The sequence below is a fragment of the Nycticebus coucang genome, chromosome 11, assembly GCF_027406575.1.
Source record: "Nycticebus coucang isolate mNycCou1 chromosome 11, mNycCou1.pri, whole genome shotgun sequence".
NCBI classification, from domain to species: domain Eukaryota; kingdom Metazoa; phylum Chordata; class Mammalia; order Primates; family Lorisidae; genus Nycticebus; species Nycticebus coucang.
This window is the reverse complement of record NC_069790.1, coordinates 55,855,137-55,881,398: the sequence shown is the minus strand read 5'-3', so window position 1 is coordinate 55,881,398 and position 26,262 is coordinate 55,855,137. Positions and strand designations below refer to the sequence as shown.

The following is a 26,262-nucleotide window of genomic DNA, read 5'->3' as shown; positions in this document are numbered from 1 at the left end:
TTTCGGAGAATCCAGTTTCCTGGGTTGCGAATAGTTTATCTGAATATTTGAGCATTTATGGGGCACACAGCTCACTGAAATTATAACGAAAAAAAAAAAAATAACTCCAGTCCTGATGTGAAGAATGTGTTTTTTGATAACAGCCTGTTGCTGTTCATTACTTTAAGACAGTAGTCTTAAACTGTTGGTGATGAGCAATATTTTTTTAGCAAAACATTTTCCTCCAAATGCCAGACCATCCTCCTGACAAAGGCCTTACAAAAATTTTGTTGCTAAAGTGACTGCCTTAATTGAATTTCCCAAAGAAGTAAGTCAGCATAGAGGCTACAGCTTCAATGTGAACAAATAACTGTATATAGCCTTTATATATCAGCCTTTATAGCAAAATAATAATCTAGTCACACCCCTCAGAAGATGGCCAAAGGCTGTTGATCTTCTCCATTTGTTTACCTTCCTAGGTTTTTTTTTTTTTTTTTTTCAGCCTCCCTGGAAAGTCAGAATAGGAAAACAATAAAACACCAGCACCACCATCTCAACCATACAGTCTTTGGGGCCATTTAGCTTCACTGGAATCAGTTTGTGGACTTTATTAATTCAATAATTAATATTCACTAATTATTGAAGTGAACAAACTCCCTCCTTAGTCCAGGTCAGAGAAACCACAATGTACAATTCATGCCATGATAACAGGCGCTGGCAATTGTCAGGTCTGACAACACTTTCAAGAATTTTAAAATGTTCCCACAATCCATTGCTACCAGAAAATTACTAGACAAAGCAAGAGTGACAGGAGAGTCAGGGTAAGTAGTTATTATTTAGGTAGAACGTCATATAGATGGGGAAAACGGAAGCCAGTCTGACCACGCTGCTGTGCCTGTGGGTTGCCCTTGGGAAGTCCCTCTGGAGCCACAGGGTTACTTTGTCGTGTCCATCTAGATTTCTGCAGGTGAGCAGAGTCCCCTGAGTGGAGTTCTGAGGACATGTGAGCTAATCCCTCTCTTGTCTGTCTTCTGAATATGACACAGCAAGACAGCACTCGTGTTTTCAGGGAACACATACATTTTAGGGAAAGTACTTTGAGGGTCACATGTAGTTAATGGATGTGTTAGTTCAATGTAAGCATTTCACATTGTATATCGAAGCAGTACCCTGAACCCCATAAATGCATCAATGTACAAAGTTATGATTTAATAAAAAATAGAAAAGAAAGACCTGAAAGTTGATGTAACAAATCCAGCCATTTTAATGAGAAGAATTTTTATTGGTAAGAGACGCTTTCAAGTATTCCAAGACTGATTTCCCATCACATTTTTCAAAAAAGCTAGTTAAACAGCACTTTGATGTTTCATGATGTCCAACTTTGACTCCACGTTCATTGTTCAGCTATCACCGAACAGTTTAAAATGTGGCAAGGCGGTTGGGATAAGGGGCTGAGTTTCCGTGCTCTAGGTGCAAACTGGCCTGTCAGAGCTTACAGCAGAGAACTTTGTGGAACACAGTGCCAATCAGTAGTTTCCCTTTGTACACAGAGGCCACTGTACTGCCTTGCAACACTGTGCCATTTTCTGCGTAAACCAATGTCACTTTGGGTTCCTCTGTTAAAATGTTCTGGATTCGAATTACCTATCAAAGAAATAACATTAGGTTAACATGTTTTTAAAAGTCATTATAAAAACTGTAAGCATGGGCTCATTTCTCTGAGAAGCCATATTATCTCACATCATTAGATAAATCATGTTTGGATCCATAACTACATTTAACACACCTGTTTTTGCACTTGTGCATTGGGTTTGGTGATCTTCAACAGAGGTGGAGAGCCCAAAGGCCTCCAGTGGCTGGGCAAGAAATGTAAATGGGGCTGTAGTCAATGTGAAGGGGGAGCTATTATTCAGCGACAGCCAAATTGTTGCCAGGCTATAATTTAGATAAGTTCCTGTGTATTTTTAGATAAGCTAGGAATTTGGATGTTTATACTTAATTTCTAATTTTGAAACACAGGTAATCAAAGAAAAAAAGTATACACCCCTACCCCCACCCCGTTCCCACATCTCTGTATCACATTTGGCCGTGAGTTTAAGGTCCCGTCACTAAATGTACAAGATTTGAGACTTGCCTTCACTTAGTTGAGGAGAAATTTGAGTGCATCATTAGCAACACAGAATATCATGTTAAGCTGACCGTAAGAAACAGCCACTATTAGATCATTCTGGCTGACAAAAATAGGAATTTCATATGATTCAATCTAATATAAAGAACAATAGGCTGAGGCTGGAGACCTGAGTCACAGCTTGGGCCTTCTGCTTACCATTTGTTTTTTCGTCTACAGAATGAGATGTGTGGGACTAGATTATCCCCCAATACCCTTTCAACTCTAACTTCTATTACTAAACCTTTAAGATAAAATACAATGATTTAAAGAGAGGATACCTACATTACAAAAGCACCAAGTGTGGCAAACTAGGAAAGCCAGTGCATGGATATACAAGGGTCCAAGGATGCAAAATGGCCTCTTTAAAAACAGTTGGCACCAAAGACAGATGTCTTAGGAAAATGCCATAGTATTAACATGTAGTAGTTACTTGCAGGGAAATAGTTGATGGTGCACCTTGGCTTAACGAGTCTTCTTGTTAATAAAACTAAATCACTCTTCTGTGGGGGAGTGCATTAGATAATGAATAGTTACTACTTTTTTGCTGTTCCTTAGCAGATCCATCACTGGAAAGAAGTAGTTTTTTCCAGAACAACAAACCAAGTTCTTGCTATGGTAAATGATCCAAGTTCACCAAATAAGCTAACAAGCAAGAACAAATTAGAATCTAACATTCTGCTTGGTTCTGATCAGTGGACACTCCATAGCATACATTTCTTCAATTCTATTAAGCATACCACTCAGGAATCTTAATAGCTAAAAACTAGCAAAAAGCACAAAGGATCTCCATTATGCATGATCACAATTGCTCCTGTAAATCTAGAAGTAAGATGTCTGAGAGCCATGATGTAATTGGAAATCCACATTTTATTACTTTTGTCCAAGAGATATGGGATATAATTTTTTTTTCTGTTGGGAGGTGAGACAGACTCTTTAAACTTTAAAAATATAGCTGTAGACAAATATGTTAAAATGATGCCATGTATTTCACATCAAAACCAGGCATAAGTAGTGCATACAGAAAATTTAAAAAATACAACACATAAGTATTTTGCCAGTTTGGCCATTGACAAAATGGTAGACTGCAGACCAAAAAACATGGTAGACTGCAGACCAAAATAAAGACTGCAGACCAAAAAACATGGGGTCTTTGAGTATTATGTTGAAGGTGGAAGAAGAGATCTTCTAAGCCAAAATAGAAAAACATGATCTTCCAGCAAGTGATCTGTCTCCCCATTCTGCAGAGACAGTCTAGACAGGCGAGACCTACTTCCGGGCATCACAAAACGTGCTCCAGGGCAGGACCACTGCACTGACTTGTGCACGTGCTAACACACAGGAAGGGTGAGTCCAATAGAAAGTCAGGTAACAGACGAGGAAATAACCCACAGCCGACAGGCGTGTTTTTAAACTAGTGTGAATTCCCAAGTTAGAGAAACTTGCTGTTAAAATAGTTAGGGACCTCTGTGCAGTTCTGGGTCTCCTGTCCCTGGCCCTCCAGGCCTGCTGTTCACTCTGCTGAGTTGTACAGAAGCCTCCTTTGCAGGGGCTCCCTCAGCTCTCTGCTCCCAGCAGCAGCAAGGAACAGGAAGTCTGAGGGAATATGGGGTATTTACTCTCCAGGCTTCCTCCCTGCGGGGCCGCAGCTAGTTGGCTACATCCCTCAACAATGCAGCCAGTTCCTCTCAGCCCCCTCCACACACAGCTGTCTCCTTGTTTTGGCTTCTAGTAACCATTTCCAGCCCCCCTTGCCAGCCCTGGGTGCTGCGTAAGTCTCTGTTGATTTCCCTACATTCTGCCCACACCTTTGCATATAGTCCCTTTATTAAACTCTCCTTAAATAGCCCTATTTAAATGTAGCATCTATTTCCTGCCTAGACGAAAGCATCTCCAAACGTCCTCTTCTCCCCCGATTGTTTGGACTATCTATCCCTGCCCCCACCCTCTTATTTGCACATCTAATTAAGAATTATGTTTTCAACTGAAAAATAGCTATGAATAAAGTCACTGATCGGGTTCTGTTTTAAAACTAACCTCGGAGCCAGGAGGATTCTCGGGGTCATAGTAGAAGATTCGCATGCCATTGGGATGGCATCCAACCCAAAGGTCCCCTGTCACGGGATCCACGGATATGTTATCCACCAGTGTGTTAAAGTCAAGGGACTTCCAAGATCAAAACCAAGGAGAGAAGAAAAGACAAACAGTGATGGGGCAATAAGTCAGAGAAAACAGTCCTGCGGTCCTCGGTCCCCACACAGCTGCTTCCGGGGCCCCAACAATTCTGTCCCATTTCAATAGGGCTCAAAAAACTCCCCCTGGCCTTCCATCTCTGGCATTTTGTCAGGTTCCAGGGCAGATGGGGTAGGAGGAAGATACAGAAAGCCAAGAAACACGGTTAAAAGTCAGATGAAACCACCTCGACTAACATCTGTGCGCAAACTTAAAACTAAAAAAAAAAAAAAAAAAGTTCTAAGTGCAGCATAAAGCCATTTCTTCTAAAATGGCATGTGCAAGTGATATTTGTAAGTGATATTTTTATAAGCATTCAGAAAACACCCAGGAAATGTAGATTCATTTCTGACAAGAACATCAATGAAATGTGGGCTCTTTAATGGCTAATCACAGGCTGTGCAGCCGAGAAGAAATGATCACCCGGGGTCTAATTTTTGCCTTGGAGTTGAGAAAAAGTTTGTTCTTTAGCTTCCTGATGTTATTTAACTTCCTGTTCTTCTGCTGTTTATTCTCTAAATATAAGTTGCAGGCGTGTGATGACTGCACAGATTGCTGTCGAGCCTTTATACCAGGATCATAAATAATACCAATGATTCTTAATTCCACCATTCATCATCTTGGCTGCCGTCTACCGGGGACAAATCCCATCTATTTGTTCACCTCTAACTCTCAGTCGGAGAAACAATATCCACCATGTACCTCAGTGCCCAGAGGCCCTGTAAATAACTGGCTGTGACTCACTGCAAAGGCCAGAGCGTGGGCAGGCAGCTGCCCCCACAAGCCCACAGAGGGATTAGAAGGCTCATGCGTCAAGACACAGCCTCACTCTCACCTTCCTGCAGAGAGCCATCACTCCTCCCTACCTGGAAACAGGCATGGTAGTAACCAAAGGAGACGGCTGAGCACGCATCCCCTGGTCCAAATCAGCTGCGGGCTCCCCCACTCCCGACCCCCTGCCTGCATCCATCCTGGTGTCAGCACGCTACTCTGATGCATTCATTTCTTTAAATAAGGAACATGTTTGTCTCGGTGCTCTGCTATTATCTTTGGAAAGGGTACAGCCATAGCGGATGGAACCCACTGAGCTGACAGTCGGGGGTGGGAGTGGGAGAAGGACAGGGAGGCCCAGGGTCCCGACCGTTCAACACGCAATTACTGAGCTCCTGCGTGTGCTCTGCAAGGAGCTCAGCACCTGGAGAGGGCTAAGTACCTCGGCAGATACGGTCCCTGCCGAGGAAGAGCTGGCAGTCCAGCGGGGAGCCTGTTCTGAGTCCAGAAATGAACTCCTGCCTTGCAAATAAGTAATTCCTCGCCGTGCTGACTCACTACAAGGCGTGTGTATATCACATTGCACACTCCTGCAAAGCCAAGTGGAAAATTTTACATTTCTTAAACACTTACACAGGGAAACTTAATAAATTATTCTCTTTGAGAAAAATTGTATTCCCTGTTAACAAGTAGCCCAATTTTTAAGAATTGAAATTCACTGAAGTGTGGCTAATCCATCAACCATGTCTTGGGATCTTTTTTGGAGGACAGAACTATTGTCATTGTGGTAAAATACGATTTGCCATTTAACCATTTTTAAGTGTACAATTCAGTGGTGTTAAGTACACTCCCAATGTCTACCCCCATGATCAGCATCCATCCCCAGCACTTTTCATCATTCCAAGTGGAAACCCTGTACCCATTAAATAATAACTCCCTGTTCCCTATTCCCCTGAGTCCTTGGTAACTGCCCTTCTATTTTCTGTTCCTATAAGTTTATTTGCCTATTTTAGGTTCTTCATACAAGTGGAATCTTGTAATATTTGCCTTTTTGTAACTGGCTTATTTCACTTAGCATGGCATCTTCAAGGTTTACCCATGTTGTAGCATGTGCCAAATGGTCATCTCTTTTAAAGACTGAGTAATACGCCATTCTACATGTAGACCATATTTTGGCAGGACATAAACTCATCCATGCCTCTTCACAAATTTTAAAATTAGCTTCAGCTAGTATACCAAATTACGTGGCACTCTTGGGTATTAATTAACTGGTATTAGTTAATACTATCCTTTAAAAGAAAGAATAAAACTCTAGTCGAGCAGTAGCCTCTACATACTGAGTTGTTATCAGGGGAGACACGCATGGTCTGTTGCTAGGAGTGAGACCCAAACCTGAAACAAGCCTTGCCTTACAATCTTGCCTTGGTGGGAGCAGGGCCCTGGCATTCTGTTGTGAATGTATATTGAACTGGGTTCTATTCTTATAAAAATCCTTTAACTTTTGATTTACAGAAGTACCTACTGTTAAAGCCACAGTTTGTTTTTATTCCCTCAGCCTGTATGACTGTGTGAAATTCCATTTTACTTCAGCTAATACCAAACAGCCTGCCAATGATTTTTAATGTCAAACACAATATTACATTTGAGGTTGCTTCGAGATAATTTTCTCTGAGTGAAACCTCTGGTGACAGTAGCTCAGATGTGCTGACAGGAACAGTCATTCAATTGGTGGGGACAGCGCATCCTGCTGTGGTGACTATGGCAGGAGAGCAATGTCTTGTTTTCCAGGGGTGGGGCCCCCTGTCATTATGTTCCACTTCCTTCTTAGCCTCGCTTCTCCCCCACCCCACTTGGGGCTTTTATCCCTTTTGACTCAAACCTTTGGACTGGACCAAATTGGTGCAGGCAGAAGGTGAAACTCTGTAGCATGCTTGGCACCCCCACCACATTAATTTAACAAGTATTTGTTGAGTGCTGACTAGCTGTTTAGAACTGTTCAAAGAACAGATGGGAAAAAAAAAATTGTCCTTGTAGAGTTTACACCCTAGTGGGGCAGTCAGCGAATAAAGACAATAAGTATAATACTAGTATGTTATAATAAATGCTGAAAGGAAAATAAAGCCAGAAGAGAGGCAGGAAATATGTGGGGTGGAGGAGCAGGGTTGCAAGTATAGATTAGGAGGTAAGGAAAGGCCTACTGAGGTGACATTTTAATAAAACTGGAAGGAGATGAAGAAGAGAGCCACAGAAATCTGGAGGAAAATCCAGCAGAGTGAACAGTGCCTCTCCTGAGGCAGGGCCATGTCTGGGGAGCTCCAGGATGACCCAGAGGCAGGAGAGGCAGGGCAGAGGCACAACAGCTGGAGAAGGAGGCAGAGAGACGGGGGGCGGCCAGATTGCACAGCAGCCCGCCATGAGCACGTGGGCTTTCTACATACTGTTGAGAACAGTCCTGTATTAAGTACATGTGGAGACTAATTTTTTGGCTGTTCCATGAACAAACAGAGAAAAAGGAGGGTGGAAAGGAGGAAGATCAGAAGAGGGGAAGAAAGAAAGGGAAGAAGATAGAGAGGAAGGGACAGAGGACCTGGGAACACAGGGCCAAACTTAAAATGGACAAAAGCAGAAAGAATCAAAGTTTCCTAGGTGAAATGGGTGGTTTGCTTTTTCCCACTCTGTAGTTGAGTAAAAGTGAACAACAAACATGTAACCATGCTGATGACTCTTAATAAAGCAGTGAAAAATTGGTTTTCACCCACTCCAATTAGACAATCCTTTTTTCCTCCCATTTAATTTCACAAATCAATTAGAATCTAATTATCACTCTGCAAACTTATAGTGTTAATACATCTTACCTTCAATGGAGTTAAAGTCCAATTAGCATGCTTTTCATACACATGAATCTTATGAGCCAGCAATTCAGCTATATAGACATACCTTCAAAGAAGAAAGAGCTACATCAAAGTACTTGAAATAATGCAATTCAAAAGGTTAGGGTTGTAATAACTCTTCCTCGGGAACAGCTTTGCTTACGGACTGGAAAATGGAACTCATCTTGAAGCACCCCAAAGCACACTAAATTCTAAAAGAACTCAGTGAGCACAAAGGAGTTTAATCTCTGAAAAGTTATTTCTGAAGGTGGGAACCTAGTTGTCCCTGATGAGTGTGGAAGTGTGTGTGCAACACCACATACCACCAAGGTCTTTGATAGTCTAAGCACTCACTGTACATCCCAGAAGAAGAAGAGAAATTTCTTCTTAATTTATCTCCTATTTTCGAAGACTGGGAGATCATATGAATAGTTAAAAGCTGTTCATGTTGTTTCTTCTAAACACAACAGAATCTCCACAGTTGACCACCTCCCTTCATTGACCATCTTCTTAAGTTTACTGACTTTTCAAAGACTAGACATGCACCACATGTACATATCAGCATAACAGGCCTAGTTCCTGATGTTGAGCACCTCTATAGGTTGACCAGTTTATTACAGTCCCTTGGGTGATCAACTTACAGAGGTTCTACTATATATGTTACTAACTCTCTGAAATCCTTGAGGAAACTAGAAGGGTATAGATGGATGTGTATATATATATATATATATGTACATATATTTATACAATTACCTATGCCACCCAAAGTGTGGTCTCCAGACAAGTGTTGATCTATAAATTGTCTGTCTTAGGCCCACACCTAAATAATGTTATAAATCAACTACACGATTAAGCACACTACTTAGTTAAGCTGACTTTTTATTTCAACGTAAGACTTTCTTGATGAAGGAAGCAGTGCCTTGATTTACATTTGGGGGCAAGTACCTTATCTTGTCAGAAGCCAGCACTGTTGATATACATAACTGCATACTATTAATCCCATTATACATTCAAAAATCTTCCCTCAAAACAAAGCTAGTTAGAAATATTACATCTTTATCATAGTTTCCCCACTTGAAATGAACTCTTTTTTTCCCAAAAAGAAAATGAAAGCAATATGCCTATACAGAATAAAAAAATTTGATTTGATAAATTGTATCCCCTGAAAAATGAAAAGGTATTTTACATTTTTTTCTAAGTTCATTTCACTGGGATAACCAGTTAAAATGTGTAACATTAGTTAGATGAAGGAATATGTTCCTAGAGATATCTAATGAGAATCTGAGTAATTCCATTACATGGTAAAGCATTTCCATACTTGCCATCAGGTGAAAGGCTGATTCCATTAGCAAAATCAAATCCTTCTGCCACCACTTGAACTTCATTTGGAGAATAGTAAACAACATACGACCACGATAAACCCAAATATAACTCCCAGGATCGTAAGTAGGGTTGAACAAAATAGTGATCATTTGTGCCATAAAAGTGCTCAGGTCCCACTGCGACAATATCATTCAAACTGCAATTAAAACACACACACATAATATATACAGATGACGGTATCACACATTGTAGGATTATGAATTGTCATCATTATTGTCTATTCCTAAAATCAAGGCATGGGATGGAGCCTTCACACTGGCTGTATTGGCACAGAATCAATATGATTATCATTCCTATCTAAACAGCCCTCAAAGGGAAAAACAGGTTTAAGAAATCCTAAGAGGTGATCGTGGCACTGTAACATAAAAATCCTATTAATTATCTCTTAGAAGTAGTGTTACAGGTTGTGCATTCGTGAGTGTGTATAGATATACTAAGTTCAGAGGACATTAAATTAGCCCAGAAATCAATATCAGAGCAAAATGTGTCTGTGCTCATGTAGAACTGACTCCCTATCAGTCCAAGGCATCATAAGACTATAGAAAAAATACTCACCTGGCAGCCTGGAGACTTGTATTCTAGTTAAAGTTCTGCTACTACTAACTGTGTAATCTAGGGAAAATCAATCCTTTCACATGTCAGGGCCTCAGTTTCCTTATCTGTGAAAGGAAGATGATGGACTGGTCTATCCTCCAGCCTTAAGGTTTTGTGCATCTAAATGGAATAAAATGCCACAAACAAGAATGCTCATAAATAGTATGATATGGTTTCTTTTCTTTCTGATTAGGATTCTCTCTCTGTTACTGAAAATGTTAAGATATATGAGCCTATTTTTCTGCTTTAATAGATACAACAGAGAACACATAAGTGAGTCATTCTTTGCTGATTGAGGTGACGGAAGTTCCCCAGGGCCATGATCTTGGAGAAAATGATCTCTGTTCTATTGTAGAGGGCGTAATGGCCAGAGCATCAGCTCTGATGCAGCTCTGCGCTTTTGGGCAAGTTAGACAAGCATTCAGAGCCTCGGTTTTCTCGCCTGTAAAGAGAGGTTAAATAATTTCTCCAAAGTCATACAGCTTGTTAGTAGAAGACTAAGGGTCAGAATTTTAATTTGAGGATTTGCAATGAGAATTACAACGAGACAATGCCTGTTGTGTGCTTTGCAGGGAGCCTGACACTCTAAATCCTCAATTGTTGGTAGTCCCTCTTACTACACACACACACAAAAAGATCTAGGAATTTAAGTTGGGTCTGGACAGACTCCAGAATAAATCTGCAAGTTGGTTTTACATTCTCTTTTTTTGAAAGTAAATTTCTGAAATCAGTATGCATTACTATCGTTTCTCTGTTTTTCATAGAAAGGAGATGAGTAGAATGGTAATAGCTTTGAAATCTGATGGACTTCATTGGAATCCTGACACTGCTTGCCATGGTCACAACATGGGGCTGCAGTGTGTCGTTCAATGTACAGCCACTTCTCTGAACCTCAGTTTTCTCTCTATACCTTGAAAGACTGGGATAAGAATAAGATGAAAAAATTAATGTAAAGGCCTTTGCTTCATGCCTAGGATATAATACATGATCACTAATAACAGTGTGATATTATTATAATGATAGGCTTAAATTATAATAGAGTCAGTCACTGGAACACTAATGTTATAAACAACCATTAAGTACAAAGCTGAAAATACACATGGCTAACCCTCAGGTTGAAAGGGCAGAATTCTACTTAATTGGGGCATCGTGGTTATTTTTAGTCTTGTTCTATGCTGCCAAAGACCAATAATTTTGCAACTGGCCCAGGAAAAAAAAAAAAAACCAACCTCAAGATGTTGGACAAACCTGAGATTTTTCAATATTAAATGGCAAAACAAATAAGTTTTCTCTATTTTGGGGTGGTGTAGGACACCAGCACTGAACTCAACTACCGGGACTAAAATCCCAGCTGCGCCCATTTACCGATGGGGTCATCTGGACCAATATAACAAATCTCCAATCTTGGATGCTTTTTAACCTAGGATGGATATAATAATAAAACACAAGGAAGTTAGTATTTGTAAAAAGTCAAGGAAATAATTTGTTTAAATTGATTAGTACAGTCTGACGTAGAGTTAAAGTTCATGAAGTTGTTATTATCACTATCATTATCATCACTAGCCCAATTTCATTTACACACTTTTCTCTATGTTAGATCTTCATAGTCTTCCCACACTCCAAACCCTCAGTGACCTCATTCTCTTTCCAAAGTATATTTTCACTCATTACAGGGGTGCAGAAGAAGACCTGAGCTGTAGATACTCACTGGCCTCTAATTAATTGATTGACCTTCATCAATAACTCAATTTCTCTCCAATTTCAGTTTCCTGATCTTTAAACTACCAGGTAAGAAAGGTGAGGAAGGAGCATTGATAACACAGAGTGTACACTACATACCAAGCATTTTACTAGGGCACCTGCAAAGAGTACAAATCTAGATTTACAAACACAGAAACAGTCAAATACTGTATGTAAATTATGCAAATAGGGACTAGGATTCTGGAACATCATAATAATTAGGTGGTAAAGATTGCTTTGGAAGACAGTGTCAGATTGTTGTTCTAAATCCATCTCTATACTCATAAGCCAAATCTTCACAGGGCAAGCAGGGAAGTTGACTTTCTGTTGGGTTGGCTGAGATTTGGGATTCTTGGGTGTGTTTTTCCCCATATGTTATATGGTCGAGGAGCCTAGAACATAGATCTGCTATTACCCAAATTACATGCAACCAGAAAGAGTAGAGGTCGTATGACAAGGTCTCAGATGCACTAGATTTTGGATTATCTCTTAGATAAGTATTTCTAATTCACAAAAAATCTATGATTCTATTTTTTTAATTAAAATTAAAATAAATAAATGTCTCAAGATATGGAATTTGTCTATGAAGCCTGTTTGGATTTGAAATACCAACTCTGGTTGAAAAAGGGCAGAGTTTTTATTTTGTTTTGTTTTGTTGTAAAAGCTTGACTAGAGAGTCTGAGGCCATGAGCCAGGAGCCAATGTTCAACCACCCTGGCAAATGAAGGCAAAGAGAACAGGTCTTCTCTGGGGGCATTGAGTCCTCAAAGTTCTGTAGAAGAACATTTGGAGGAGTTTGTGATCATTGAAAAGGGAAATCAAACAGCCACCCTGGCCAAAAGGAAAAAAAAAAAAGTTGATTTATCCACCACTGCTGTTAAAGGAAAATAGAAATATGATATATCTCAGTACTTAGGCAGAAGTTTGTGTCTGATGGTTTTTAGATGCAAAAGTGATTTTTCCTCTTCTTGAAATTTAAACAATTCTACTGTGGTCTTGAGATCCGGATGGTTCACCACCAGCAGGTACACAGTATTATCTGAGAGGAGATTAAAAACAAAAATTGAAATATTAACTGAGCTCTCAGCTGTCAGCCCTCTCTCCAAAAAGCAATTTCGGCCCACCTCCAGCTAGTACTTAGGATGTCAGGCAGATGGAATATTTTCATCTCTTTGTACAGAGAAGCATTCCAAAGAAAAGTGACTTCAGGAAGAACCAGTGACAGTCTCTACATATTTGAAATTCCACCGGAGGAAAAAAAAATTAGGAACTTAAGAATGAGCACCACTGTCTCTAAAATTCCAAAGAGCTTGCTAAGCTTTCTAGTTCAAATGATCTCTGACAGACACGGAACTAAGGTAAAAGAGTTAAAAGACGTGGAACTCCCAATATGAGAAGGTGTGCTCATGTGCAATTTACACGAAGATAATAAATTCTATAAGAGGAACATCTGAAAGATAGGAGCAAACAGAAGCAGCTTCTGTGAGTCAGTGAGACTTTTGGTCAAGAAAGTGTGATCAGAGTTGGCAAGTGAAGTTAGATCATGGCCTGTGCCTTAAGAAACAGTAAGTCATTGGAAATCTCTAACGCAATCAAATTGGTGTTTAAAGGAAATGATGAAAAGTTGAAGGGAGGAGATAGGAACAGGGAAGCCAGCCAAGATGCTTTTTATTAACCCATTTGACAAACCAGTGTTTATTGTAGTTGGTGTTACATGCTGTAGTTGAAAAATACAAGACATACAGAGTAATGAGGTATTTTCTTCATGGAAATCGGGGATGTTCTCTCTGATGAAGGGATGTTAGAACAAAGATTGACATGAAATAAGAGAGCAATCTCTGTGAATATCGGTGAAAGAGCATTCCAAGCTGAGGGAAGAGGCATGCAAGGCCCGCGGCAGAGCTTCCTAGACACATTTACCTAACAGTGGGGTTGTGTGGGGAGCAGAGTGAAGGAAGGAGGGTGAGAGAGAGGGAGGGCTGAGCCACAGGGAGCCAGGTCACTCTTGCTGGAGCTGCAGGTGAGGATCCCTGGTTTGCTCACGGAGGGGGGGTTGGGGGTGTTGAGTCAGGGAATAACATCCTAAGATTCCATCAGCAATCCAGGTATGTGGAAGGAAGGAATTGAATCAGGAAGATGCCACCAACAAAAGAAAAAAAAAAGGCAGAGAAAAGCATGAGGGGCATTTGTCAGGAAGCATCGAAAGACCCTGGTAATGGCTGAGGAGTGAGGGAACAGGAAATCAAATATAAGTGAAGATTAAAATCCAGATTTATATTTTACATGGGAGATTCTACTTCTAGAAATTTACTGTAAGAAAATTGTCTCAGAAGGTACATATGTGAGGATGTTCATTTTGGCACTGTTTGCAATGAGCAGAATTGTGGGAACATGTTGAGAATCCAAGAGCAGATGAACTCTATCCTGGCTCTCCCACACAATGGAATCCTGAGCGGCTGTCACACAGAGCTCCAAATGTGCTGTCAGAGAAAGGAGTCTGTGGTGTAGTATTTAATGCAAAAGCAATTTGTAACAGGGGTTGTATTTTCATTTTAAAAAGTATACACACATCCAACACTATATTGTTGGCACTTAAAAACATTTTAAAAATAAAATGTAATGGTGATTACTGGGTGCATGGGTGGAGAGACCATTGAAAGAGATATGTAAAAGTCATCTGGGGGCCAGGTGTGGTGGCTCATGTCTGTAATCCTAGCACTCTGGGAGGCCAAGGCAGGAGGATCACTTGAGCTCAGGAGTTGGAGACCAGCCTGAGCAAGAGCAAGACAATGTCTCTACTGAAAATAGAAAAATTAGCCAGGCATTGTGGCATGTGCCTGTAGTCACAGCTACTTGGGAGACTGAGGCAGGAGGATTGCATGAACCCAAGAGTTTGAGGTTGTCATGAGCTGACTGATGCCACGACTTTCTAGTCAGAGCAAAAGAGTGAGACTCAGTCTCAAAAAAAAAAAAAAAAAAAGAAAGAAAAGAAAAAGAAAAAGTCATATGGGGAAGAGGTGAAAAGGGGAAGATAAAAGGATGGAAAGTCATTATTCAACATTTTGCATTTAAAGTGGCCACAGGAGAGGGACCCAATTGGAAATATCTAGTAAGCCCTCCCAGTAATGGAAGTGAAGGGCTAAGGAAAAAAAAATAATTATACCCCATATTTGGGGATGTTCTCCTATAAAGCAGACACCATGACACTGGTTTGAAATTTCTGAAATAGAGAAAATAAAGAAAAAGTAAAAAATGGAACCTCTGGGGGTGTGATCAGAGAGCTGGCAATGAGTGATGAACAATGAGTGGGGGAGAAACCCGGCAGCAGGATCAGAACCAGGACAGAGAAGCAGGTGGGCGTGCCAGGGAGGAGCAGGTCTGCGAAGGGGGAAATGAGGTGAAGGGAGAAAGGAAGGCGAGGAGGAAGGGAAGGGAGAGGAGGTTATTAGTAAGGACATCACTGACGGCTTTCAAGGTATTTTAGCCACTTCTGAGGGATTTATCTGATGAGGAAATGGGGGCAACAGGTATAGATGTGATTCTTACCCTAGCCTTACGTTTTTATCACCTGGACTTTTAACACATATTTGCCATCCATCAGGCTTCCAGCAGACCAATTAAATCAGAATCGCTGGGGCTGGAGCCTGGGCATTGAGTGTTTTTGAAATCCTTAGGTTTTTCTCTGTGCGACTAGGGCTAAGAATTAATATGGAAAACAAAGGCCAGCAAGTAGAAGGCGGAAATGAGATGGAAGCTTAAGGGACAAGGACAAGTTACACTGAAAAGTCTCACAATGTGGAGAAGCAGAGGAACGGGGGGCATTGAGGTGACGGGGCCAGGAAAGCTGACCAGGGTGACTTTCTCTCATTGGATGCATAGGAAGCAGAAGCCTTAGGTTAGAAAAATCTCTTCCTGTAAAATGCCTGAGTGTTTAAAATAGCTTAAAATAGAAAACCTATAATGATTAGGGCTGAATATTATTATTATAGTAATTATAAGGATAATGTGAATGCTGGTATTTTATAAAATTAGGTGCTTTACAATCTTAAATATTTTAGCATTCTCAAGTATTTAAGCAGCTTCAATACTGTATTTAATTAACATAGGAGGCAGGTTTAAAATCCAGAATAAGAACGTTATTCATGATTATGCTTTGGATGGATGAGGGAAAAAATTGTTCATTCATTGGCATGTTATTTTCTGTAATTTTTTAAAATTTGGTTTTCTTTCTAATGAACAGGAAATGTTGTCACCTTCATCTGTGAATGTGCTGATCCCATGAGGGTTAAATGAAGATAAATCAAATTTACTTCCAGTGATGCCCAATTCCAACACTGTTGGATCTTTTTCATTCAGGTCCATCAGAAGTATTTTTCCAGGATTATCGGGTTCAAAATTCTTTATTCCAGGATATTTTAATCCCTTATAAAACGTGGAGGAGAAAAAGCAGGCACATTACAAATACATGAGAACTTCCGTAAGTTGACCACTCGAGGGAGTGTAACAAACTGGTCAGCATAAAGAGGTGGTAACATAAGGAACTAGACCTGCTGATGCTGATATGTACCTGTGGTGCAAGTCCAGGCTATGGAAATTAGGTCAATTGAAGGAGGAGGTCAATGCAGGGGGGTGGTCAACTATGCAGTTCTATTGTACTTCAAATGCTGATGGGAGTAATGGATAGCATGTGGCTGCTTTGAGTCACAGGGCTGGTCACAGGGCCAAATGGGAAGCCTCTTAGCCAGCTTATGCAATAGGTCCCCAGGGGACTCTGGAAGCCCCATGCTCCACCAGGCCATCCCACACAAACTCATCAATCCCCTGCACCAAAGTCATGCATGGACCATGCCACAACTTCTAGTCCTTTAGAAAGATAAAAAATAAAGAGCAGACCAAAGGGGCATTACTAATTATCTTTAACAATATAAGCAAGCAATACAGAGAGAACATTTGTTGTGGTTTTTAAACTGTTCTCTGGCAAGTCCTTGGAAGAATCTCAGGGCAGAGGTTTAGAAAAAGTCCACTGGGGCCAGGGAACTACTCCTCCTTCAAACAGAACAACAAAGCTATTGTTTTATATATTGGCGTCCTCCTATATAAGATCTTGCTTGAAATAGGCATTCTGCTGTTTTGAAAAGGTTTGCAAGATACGGCTTAAAGGATGACGAGTCCTCCATCTTCCTAAAAGAAAACTAGACTAAATAAGTGACAGTAAGTAAGCAAAGGTTTTTAAATGACTGGACGACATGTCTATTGTATCCTATCAACTAACTCTGTTATGTTATGTTATGATCCCTAGAACAGAAGTTTGACTCTTTTGTTTTGAACTGTATCACCTACGATAGTGATGTACACGCAGGAGAGTTTCAACAAACATGGTGGGATTTATTTTCAAGACTTGGGAATTGTAGGATGACTAGCAACAATTTTAAATTAAAGGGCTTTATTGATGGCACAGTGTCCTTCAATTGTTAATAAAAAATTAACAATTGAAATGATTTATAAGATAATACATGTGTGTGTATATATAAACATATACTTCAGCAAATATTTGTATATACCAGGTAAAAGCTTCAAAGGATTGACAGCTAAATGGAAACCATTCTTAAATGTATGGAGCTTACAGACAAATTGCTACAATGAAAGCCAAGGTAATGTAAACAGTTCAATGTAGATACAAAAACTCAGACATACATAGAACACATACGATCATAATTATAACACTAAGGTAAATGGAGATGGAGTTTGTCTTTAGAGCCACGCGACTGCTCATCTTCTTGAAAGGTGGCATTGGTATACAAAAGGCCTAAGTGAAAGATTTAAACTGCCTTTCCTAGAAAAATGTCCTAAAACACAGTAAGCGAAAGGAACCACTCACAGAGCTAATGAAAGCCAGACCGTTGGGCAGTATCTCCAAGTCTTCTGAGCCATTTTCTGCCAGAAAGGAGAATAGACAGGGCAGATTGTTTCATGTTATTGCAGGAAGCTGATGACCCATTTGTTCATCACTCCTCCTTTGGAAGGAGGATGATATATTAGCTCCTCTTTGATAGGTTTAGAATATTCATTCTCCCATTTATTTATTCAAATTGATGAATGTAATTTTTATGGAAATTGAAAACATATTAATATCATTTACAAGTATAATTAAAATATATATCTGCTACATGTATATTTGTTTTAAATTTATGGATTGGAACATTATTCCTTAGAGCCTGAGTCCTCTTACACAAAGTTCAGAGAAAGTCAATAAAATGTATAAAAGATGTGGCAATTTGAAAAAATAGTGATTTTTTTTAAAGATACAGGGTAAATTATAAATACAAATTGATATTTAATAGTTCCAGACCAATAAAACACTTTGAAAACTTTTCCAGAAATATAAGCAAATTCCAAACACTTACGTTAAAATGGGGATATATTTTAGATGATCAAGAATATAAATTTACTATTAATTATAAATATCAGTTAAATATCACTACTTTTGAGTTAGTTATACTTTATACATGTAAATTTTTAGAATTGCAATTAATCTAGAGACAAATGAACTATTTGATTTCGTATTAATACTCTTCGTGGAGATGTTTTTCAAATACTCAGTACTATTTGATATCAATATGATATTTTTCTAGGAAATATGTTGAACCGTAAGATACCTAGCCAAGTTTAATATTAAATAAGTCTTCTGATCTAGCCTTCTGAACTTTAGTCAATCAAGATTAATAAGTCTAAGGGCGGCGCCTGTGGCTCAGTTGGTAAGGCGCCGGCCCCATATACGGAGGGTGGCCGGTTCAAACCCAGCCCGGGCTGAACTGCAACCAAAAAATAGCTGGGCGTTGTGGCGGGCGCCTGTAGTTCTAGCTACTTGGGAGGCTGAGGCAAGAGAATCGCTTAAGCCCAGGAGTTGGAGGTTGCTGTGAGCTGTGTGATGCCATGGCACTCTACTAAGGGCCATAAAGTGAGACTCTGTCTCTACAAAAAAAAAAAAAAAGATTAGTAAGTCTAAAAAAAACCTCCACAAAAACAAAAATCACCCAAAATATAGCAAAAACACAGAGTTCACGCATAAGTTGTCCTCAAATAACAAAGCTGGTTGGTTGAAAGAAGATGGGGTGTTGAGCCCTGGGACACTCCCTGTTGATGGTCTAACCAGCAGCAAGTCCCCTGCCCTTTTAGTTTGGTTGACAGGGGCCGCCTTCCATGGCAGAGGCCTGATAACTATGAATACATTCCCAGCTTCCTTTGCAGCTAGAGCACCTGCCTGTCTTCCAGTTCTGAGTAATGAGGTCTAAGGGGAAATCTGTTGAGAGCCTTTGGGAAAATTTCTTTTTTGATATTAAAAGAGAGATGCGTGAGGAGAAGCCTTGTGGTAATTACAAAGGCCTGTGAGAACATTTTTATTTATTTATTTTTAATTATCCCTTACTCGTTGTATTATGTCCTGTTCCTTCTCTCTCCTGCCATCTCCTTAGGTTAGATTACCATGAAATCAAACATCATTCTGACTATTGGTTTTCCTCTACTGACCAAACAAAAATAAACAATTAAAACGGCCAACACCTTGGCAATATGTTGATGAAGCTGAAAGTCAAACAACATGGCATTTATAATTAACTACTGACTTTATGATAAATACCCTCCTGGTTTAAACTTTTATTTTTGGACAAAGTTAAACAGGTACATTAATCAAATAAATAGCAAGATAATATTGCAAGTTCAAACGAGACTCTTGGTCCTTTCCAATACATACCAATTCCTTTAACTAAATTACAGTTAGGAAGTTGCACTGGTGTTACTTCCCGGACAGCATTCATTCGGGTTCTGTGGGGGAGAAAGAAGTAAAACACACACAAAACTATTCAGAAATTGTAATTAAGTTGCAAAGGTAAGCAGTCCACAAAGTTCTCCTTAATTATACTTTGCCTCAGTTCCACACCAGAGTTAGTGGTTCCTGGCACCTGCAATTCTACCAAGTAAGACCAGAGCAAGATAAGTGGGCACAGCAATTATGAATAGTATTTATTTAGTGGAGGTGGAGAGACACACAAAGGAGATCCAGAGAGTTCAGCCCAGGGCTCTTGCAGTTTGGCAGGAGCAGGAAGCATCTCATCATTTGTGTAAGGACTCCTACCTGGAAAGCTGGGTTAAATGGCAGGATGGCTCCAGTTTCTCCACTGATGTTTAAGGGTTGCTGACACATGGGCCTCCTACCCACCTGCCCGACCTGCTTCCGCAGCCTGGGTTGGGCAGCTGCTTTTGAATGTAGTACTTGAAAAATGCAGGTGTGTTCAAAGGATTTGCAACTTCAGAAAGTCATATAAAAAGGCATTTCACACACATATGTGCACACATACACGAGCAACTTAGTAAAGATGAGTTCATAAACACTGTGGGGAGTGTCTGAGTAAAGGACAGAGGAAAAATGAACAGATGTGAGTGCCAGCAGGCTGAGCAGCACAAATCTATAGATGAGGCATTTCAAAGAAACAGACCGCAGCGTGAGCACAGCCGAGATAGCTAAGCATTAATGTTTTTTAAGAGCTATTGATACAATATAGTCATAGTGAGTCATGGTAATTATCCAAGAATCCCTAGAAATCGTACCTGGCTACAGAAAGGTTGAGAAATTCATAACTTGCCCCACTGATAATTTAGTCTCACAGAAGGAGAAAGATGGGCTAGAGGTGAATGGACGTTGGATAAAATTCTTACCCTCATGGTATACAATTCCAAGTACTTGGGGACAATTAATGTTTACTCATGCATTTAGAGGAAATTGTATATGCGCCTACTATCAGGCCATTGGCTGTCAATTCCACCCTCTAAGAAAGTCTGACCTAAGAGGTTAGCAGTGGGGTCCAGTAATCTGCTCTGTCAAAGCATCACAGTTTATCCTGATGTTCAACCGGAGTAGAGAAGCACCCGCCTAGGTGCTAGAGATCCAGAGATGAATGATTAGATGAGAAAGAAATGCTTGGCCTGCCAGGAGATTAGGGTTCCTTGACTGACAGACATGATCATAAAAAAGAAACTTCAAAGAAGGTTGGAATCTGCTTAGGACCTGAGAAACTGAAAGGTGTGTCAAAAATGGAAATCTGAAATTATCAGAGCAGAAGTTTATAGTAAGGGAATACGAGTAGAAGCGACAGAGCAGTGACTTACAAACGGTTCAGACACAGATGCACATTAGGAAAAACATCTGCCATGGGGCCAACACACAGCATGCACACCCACACACGTACACATCTGAAACAAGGTTCACAAGACGTGGCATGATAGCTCACAGCAATTTCAAACTCTTGGACTCAAGAGATCCTCCTGCCTCAGTCTCCCCAGTAGCTGGGCGTACAGGTGCCCACCACAATGCCCAGCTAGTTTTTCTATTTTTAGTAGAGACAGGATTTCATTCTTGCTCAAGCTGGTCTCGAACTCCTGAACTCAAGCCATCTACCTGCCTCAGCCTCGTGAGCCATAGCACCAGGCCATGTGATACATTTTTAACTTTTCTACTTAATTCTGTTCCATTCTTTTGAAATGTTAGTAATAATCTACTAAATTGATTGTGTTACCAACCATGTTGAAAAACTCTGGCCTAAGGAAAGTACAGTTGTTCTGTTCCTGGAATGCCCTCAACGGATTCAAAGGGCAGGTATGAGATGTTAAGGGTGTAGGTCATAACCAAGGAAAATGTAAAGGGTGATAGGGAGGAGAGTCAAGGATCCAAAACTACTGAATGGGCCAAGACTTGTGAAAAATGCCAAGGACAGCCCAATTAGCTTTTCTCTGACTTAAAACCACATGGGAAGAATAGGGTCATTAAATGTGGTGAGTTCAGGGAAGACAGAGAAAGGCAAGAACTGCTTGGCTCCAATTCTAATTCAGACTCTTCTCTCTTAGAAGATAAACTCTAACCTAGAAAAGGTAGAATAATCACAGTTAAAGGGAGCCCAGGGTAGGCAATGAGGCATTAAGTCAGCACCCAGTTGCTTTGGCTCTAATTTGGGGCCCAAGCTAGTCATATCTCAACAGGATAATCATTGCTCATGTACTGTGTATGTCCTCATCTCATCCTCAAACTCCTCCCTGAGGTGTTATTTCCCCTATTTTATAGGTGACTAAGATTAAGTAACTTTCTAAGACTACAAAATTATGAAATGGCTGAGCTGGGATTGGAGCTCAGGCATGAATGCAAAGCTGGCATTCCGTCCTCTAACCAAGCCAGATATAAGAAAACCCTGCCTAGGCTGGGCGCAGTGGCTCGTGCCTGTAATCCCAGCTCTCTGAGAGGCCAAGGCAGGTGGATCTCCTGAGCTCAGGAGTTCAAGACCAGCCTGAGTAAGAATGAGATCTCTATCTCTACTAAAAATAGAAAAATTAAGCCAGGTGTCTATAGTCCCAGCTATGCAGCAGGCTGACACAAGAGGATCTCTTGAGCTCCAAAAGTTTGAGGTTGCTGTGAGCTGTGATGCCATGGCACTCTACCCAGGGCAACAGAGTGAGACTCTATCTTAAAAAAAAAAGAAAAGAAAAAAAAGGAGAGAGAGAGTGAGAGAGAAAAGAAACCCTGCCTAAAAGCCAGAGGAGCACCTGAGGACTACATGCCTGTGTTAACACAGTCCAATTCATGTTTCTCTACCTTATTTTCAAATTATCTTGTCAAAGGCTTAAGTCCAAATTTCAGGCCTAAGAGATAAAGTTCAATGTCTGAAATATGTCCCTGACGCACAGCCACTGAATTCTGTCCAGAAATCACACAACCTTTGGTAATAAACTTGCCCTCGTCAGCTTTCTGTTGCTCTAAAGAAATATCTGACGCTAGAAATGCGTAAAGGAGAAAGGTTTACTTGGCTCATAAGTTTGGATGTCAGGCATCTACATCCGGTGGGGACCCAGGCTGCTTTCACTCATGGTAAAAGGGGAGACAGTGTGTGCTGAGATCACGTGGGGAGAGCAGACCAGAGAGAGAAGGGGTAGGGGCCGGGCTCTTTTGTACAACCAGATCTCTCAGGAACTAATAGAATGAGATCTCATCCACCTCTGAGGAAGGACATTAATCTATTCAAGAAGAATGTTTCACATCTGTGACCCAAATGCTTCCCATTAGTACCCACACCCAACATTAGGGACCAAATGAGGTTTGGAGGGGATCAGCATATAAACCTCAGCACAAGTATTCTGTGCAAATACATGCTGGTTCCTTAAGGGACGGGCAGGGAAAGCTAGGCATGAAAAAATCCATTCTGAAACTATTCCTGTGGCCAGATTCCCCCTCTTCAGCCTATTTTCTACTGCTGCGCACTCCTCATTCATTCAAATTCCTTTTTGAGGCCTACTATGTGCTGATCCCCGTGGTAACCGCGCTCACACATACTACCTCATTTAATCTCTTTCACCACCTTGGGACAAAGATGAATATTTCCCCTGTTTTACAGATGAGAAAATGGAGGCACCAAGAAGCTAAGTAATTTGCATGGGGCTGCTTATTTAAATGGGTAGAGTTAGGATTTGAAATTGGGCCGTCATGATACCACGAACTTTTTCCTACCTCTTTCACTCCTCTTGTCATACTCATATTCATGTTTTCCTGTGATATGTACGATCACGCCATACTTATCTGGAGAAACAGACTAGAATTGTTTTTAGGGTGAAGTGGTAAAGTACTTTGAAAGTTGAGGGTGGTCAGGAAGGCACCACAGCGCTTGCCTACAGTGAGCAGGGGCAGCAGAAGTGCCTCGAGGGGTCTCAGGCCAGCTCCGCACCTTCCTTCTCAAGCAGGGAGACACAGGGGTCTCAGGCATCACCCTCTCCAACTTAGAACAGGGGAGTTGCCATACAGATGCATAGCTGTGTCACTCCACAGCCACTGGAGCAGTGTCCGAGGTGGACACATCAAGGCTACATGCAGCTGACCACGAAGATGGTGGGAGACCCTTGGGCCAGGGGAGCTCTCAGCTCCTTCCTCTGTGCTCCCCCTGCTTGGAAGCTCAGGATGTCCCTTGTGGAATCCCCTGTATGTTTCTACAAGTTCCCTCTACCCCAGGCTTATATAACTTTCTTGCAAAACTCCTATGAGTACACCTTATCTGGAAAGGAAAAAGGAAGTATTCTCTCCTGTCATCTGCCTTGCTTCCGGTGCAGGTATCAGGACATAATCTCTCCCCTTCTCTCTCTTGGGAAGACTCATGATCTTCTCTGGAACTCAGGTGCCTAATCTATAAAATGAAAATAAATGTCATTTGTTGATCTTCCAGGATCTCTTAGTCTGGTTCTAACATAAGCTGTGGCAGAATTTGAATGTCCTTTGGAAAGGGACATACAAGTCCTCTGGGGATTCTGTTAAATAAGGTTGATTCTAATGCAATAGTGTAGGGTGTGTGTGTCTATGTGGACAGGGAGCTCCTTGGTGACACGAGTGAAGTAGCTTTGTTTTAGGGGGTTCCAATAGTGAGTGTAATTTCCCTTCTGTCCTCTGTCTGGGCTACTCCAGGAGACTCTGCCCCCATACTCATATTCTCTCTCTCTCTCTCTCTCTCTCTCTGTCTCTCTCTCTCTCTCTGTTTCTCTCTCTCTCTCTATATATATATATACATACACACACACACACGCGCGCATGCACACACACACACAAACACACTATATAATCTTTAGTGGCAAACAGTGCTATAATTAATGAAAACTCACAAACTATAATTTTTACATGATTTGAAAGCTTCTTATTTTTCTCTAACACTTTATGATTTCAAATTTAATGATTATAAAAAACCCATCTGAAAACAAGCTTCTAATTAGTCAATAAGATTATAAATTTATTTAAAAAAATCAAATATATTCAATTTAATTTTATTAATGTTTTACTACAGGGTAAATAAGATACAATTGACTAAACATTAAGAAACCAGGATGATCATCTAGACTTTGATCTCCTGTCAAAACTTACATGAAACTTCTGATAAGTTCTTAAAACATCCCCCCCACTTTGTGTAGCACCTAAAGGTTTATTAAATACTTTAAAGGGAAGGAAACTAACATTTATTGAATAGCTACCATGTCCTAGGCAGGGTGCTAGTTGCTTCCCATGGGTGTCTATTACCAGTTCCAGCTTACAGAGCAGCCAAGGTGTGCAGACCTAAGGTGACTGACCGGATCCCATACTCAGAAAGCAGACCCAGAACCCAGGACATCACAGGGTTCCTTCTTCCCCGCAGGCCCCCGCTGGAGTGAGTCAGCCACTGCAGTGCATTAGCTCACACCTGCTCTGGTCCACACTCAGGTTTTTTGTCATCCTCATCATAACTTCAAATTGAGAATCTTTAAGCCAGGAAGGTTTGCACCAGGACCAGAAAGTCAAGTGGGGAAGGAGGCAGGGTTCCTTTTTCAAGTTACAAACTCTCAAGGGGACTCCAGCTTGGCTATTTGGAGTTTTGTTGTTGTTGCCAGGTTGAGAAGTGAATCTGTAGCCAAAGCCCACGGATCGTCATGAGAAATTAGTTTGTATGTGCTGACAATCTGTCCCTTCAATGGGGTGACTAGCATTTCCTCACGCATCTCTCAGACCACGAGCAAGGGTATGTTTTCAAGTGGTACATCAGAGCGGGCCAGACATTTGTGAGACCCCCTTAGGATGTGCATCCAGCACCTGCCTGCAGGTTTTAGGTTGAGAGCCTGGACCCTACTTTGGGGGTGCCTGGAGCGGGCGAGGGGGAGTGAGAAGGATGCCACACAACCCCAACTTACTGGTAAGAAGACTGGTGGTCCCGGAAGAGTGCCAGTCCCAGCCCCAGGACCGTGAGGGTGAGTAACTTCGCCATGCCTAGGACAGTCACATGGAAGACTGGGTCAGGCACGGAGGGCTGGGAGAGCCCGCCTGCCGCCGCCGCCCCGCTCCGGACGCCCTGGTTGGCCCGCCCCGCCCCGGCCCGCCCGCGGCTGCAGGGCGCCCGGTGCGCTCTTCGTGCGGGGTCAATGCTCCAGCTGGAAGCCGCAGCGCTGGCCCCGGGCGCTCGTGGTGCCCCCTCAGACTTTAAAGAGAGACCAGGTGCCTAATCCATCAAGGAGGGGGGAATCAATTAAGTTGAAGGGAATAGAGAGCCGTGGGAAAGGACAGCCCAGCTTTGGTGAGCGTTCACTTTGTGCCAATTCGGTCCTAATCCCTCTGTCTTGCGAGGGTCAGTAACTTGATCCTGGTAACCCAGCCGAAAAAGGCGAGGAAGGGAAGGCTGTGGTAGGAACCCCAGGAACTAACCGTTCTCACCATGCTACCCCCGTGCCGCCTTCCACCATCTGGATTTCAAGCCTCACTCCTGACCTTACAGCTCCCTCAAGTACACTGCTCCCCAGTTCACTCATTTCCTCATATGGAAAAAAAAAAGCAGGGAAGGGAGATAGGGAGAGCGCACTGCTTAAAAGCTGGCAGTCAGGAAAGGGCTCAGTGCAAGCGAGTCGCTCTTCTCTCCTGTTACTATGAATGAAGTGTGCCCTGCTTCGCCAAAGCCCAGCCCTTTCCTTTGCTTTGGGTCCTTTCCTTCT

The 26,262-nt window shown here is 41.4% G+C and overlaps 1 protein-coding gene across 1 annotated transcript; it reads right to left on the bottom strand.

Moving 5' to 3' along the window:
• Nucleotides 1–1,215: 1,215 nt before the first annotated feature.
• PON1 (paraoxonase 1) lies at nucleotides 1,216–25,616 on the bottom strand. Its single transcript, XM_053553984.1, has 9 exons — nucleotides 25,471–25,616; nucleotides 19,487–19,557; nucleotides 17,615–17,670; nucleotides 15,990–16,158; nucleotides 12,649–12,775; nucleotides 9,338–9,538; nucleotides 8,005–8,086; nucleotides 4,184–4,312; nucleotides 1,216–1,623 (listed from the first exon to the last, which is right to left on the bottom strand). The coding sequence occupies exons 1-9, from the start codon at nucleotides 25,542–25,544 to the stop codon at nucleotides 1,465–1,467; spliced, it is 1,068 nt and encodes a 355-aa protein (XP_053409959.1). The 5' UTR covers nucleotides 25,545–25,616; the 3' UTR covers nucleotides 1,216–1,464.
• Nucleotides 25,617–26,262: the final 646 nt, after the last annotated feature.

Coding starts and splice junctions, on each gene's coding strand:
- PON1 (XM_053553984.1), bottom strand. CDS start 25,544: ATGGCGAAGTTACTCACCCTCACGGTCCTGGGGCTGGGACTGGCACTC. Junction 19,558..25,470: donor GACCACCAGTCTTCTTACCA/GTAAGTTGGGGT, acceptor TCTCCCCCACAG/AACCCGAATGAATGCTGTCC. Junction 1,624..4,183: donor AGAATCCTCCTGGCTCCGAG/GTTAGTTTTAAA, acceptor TTTCTTTGATAG/GTAATTCGAATCCAGAACAT.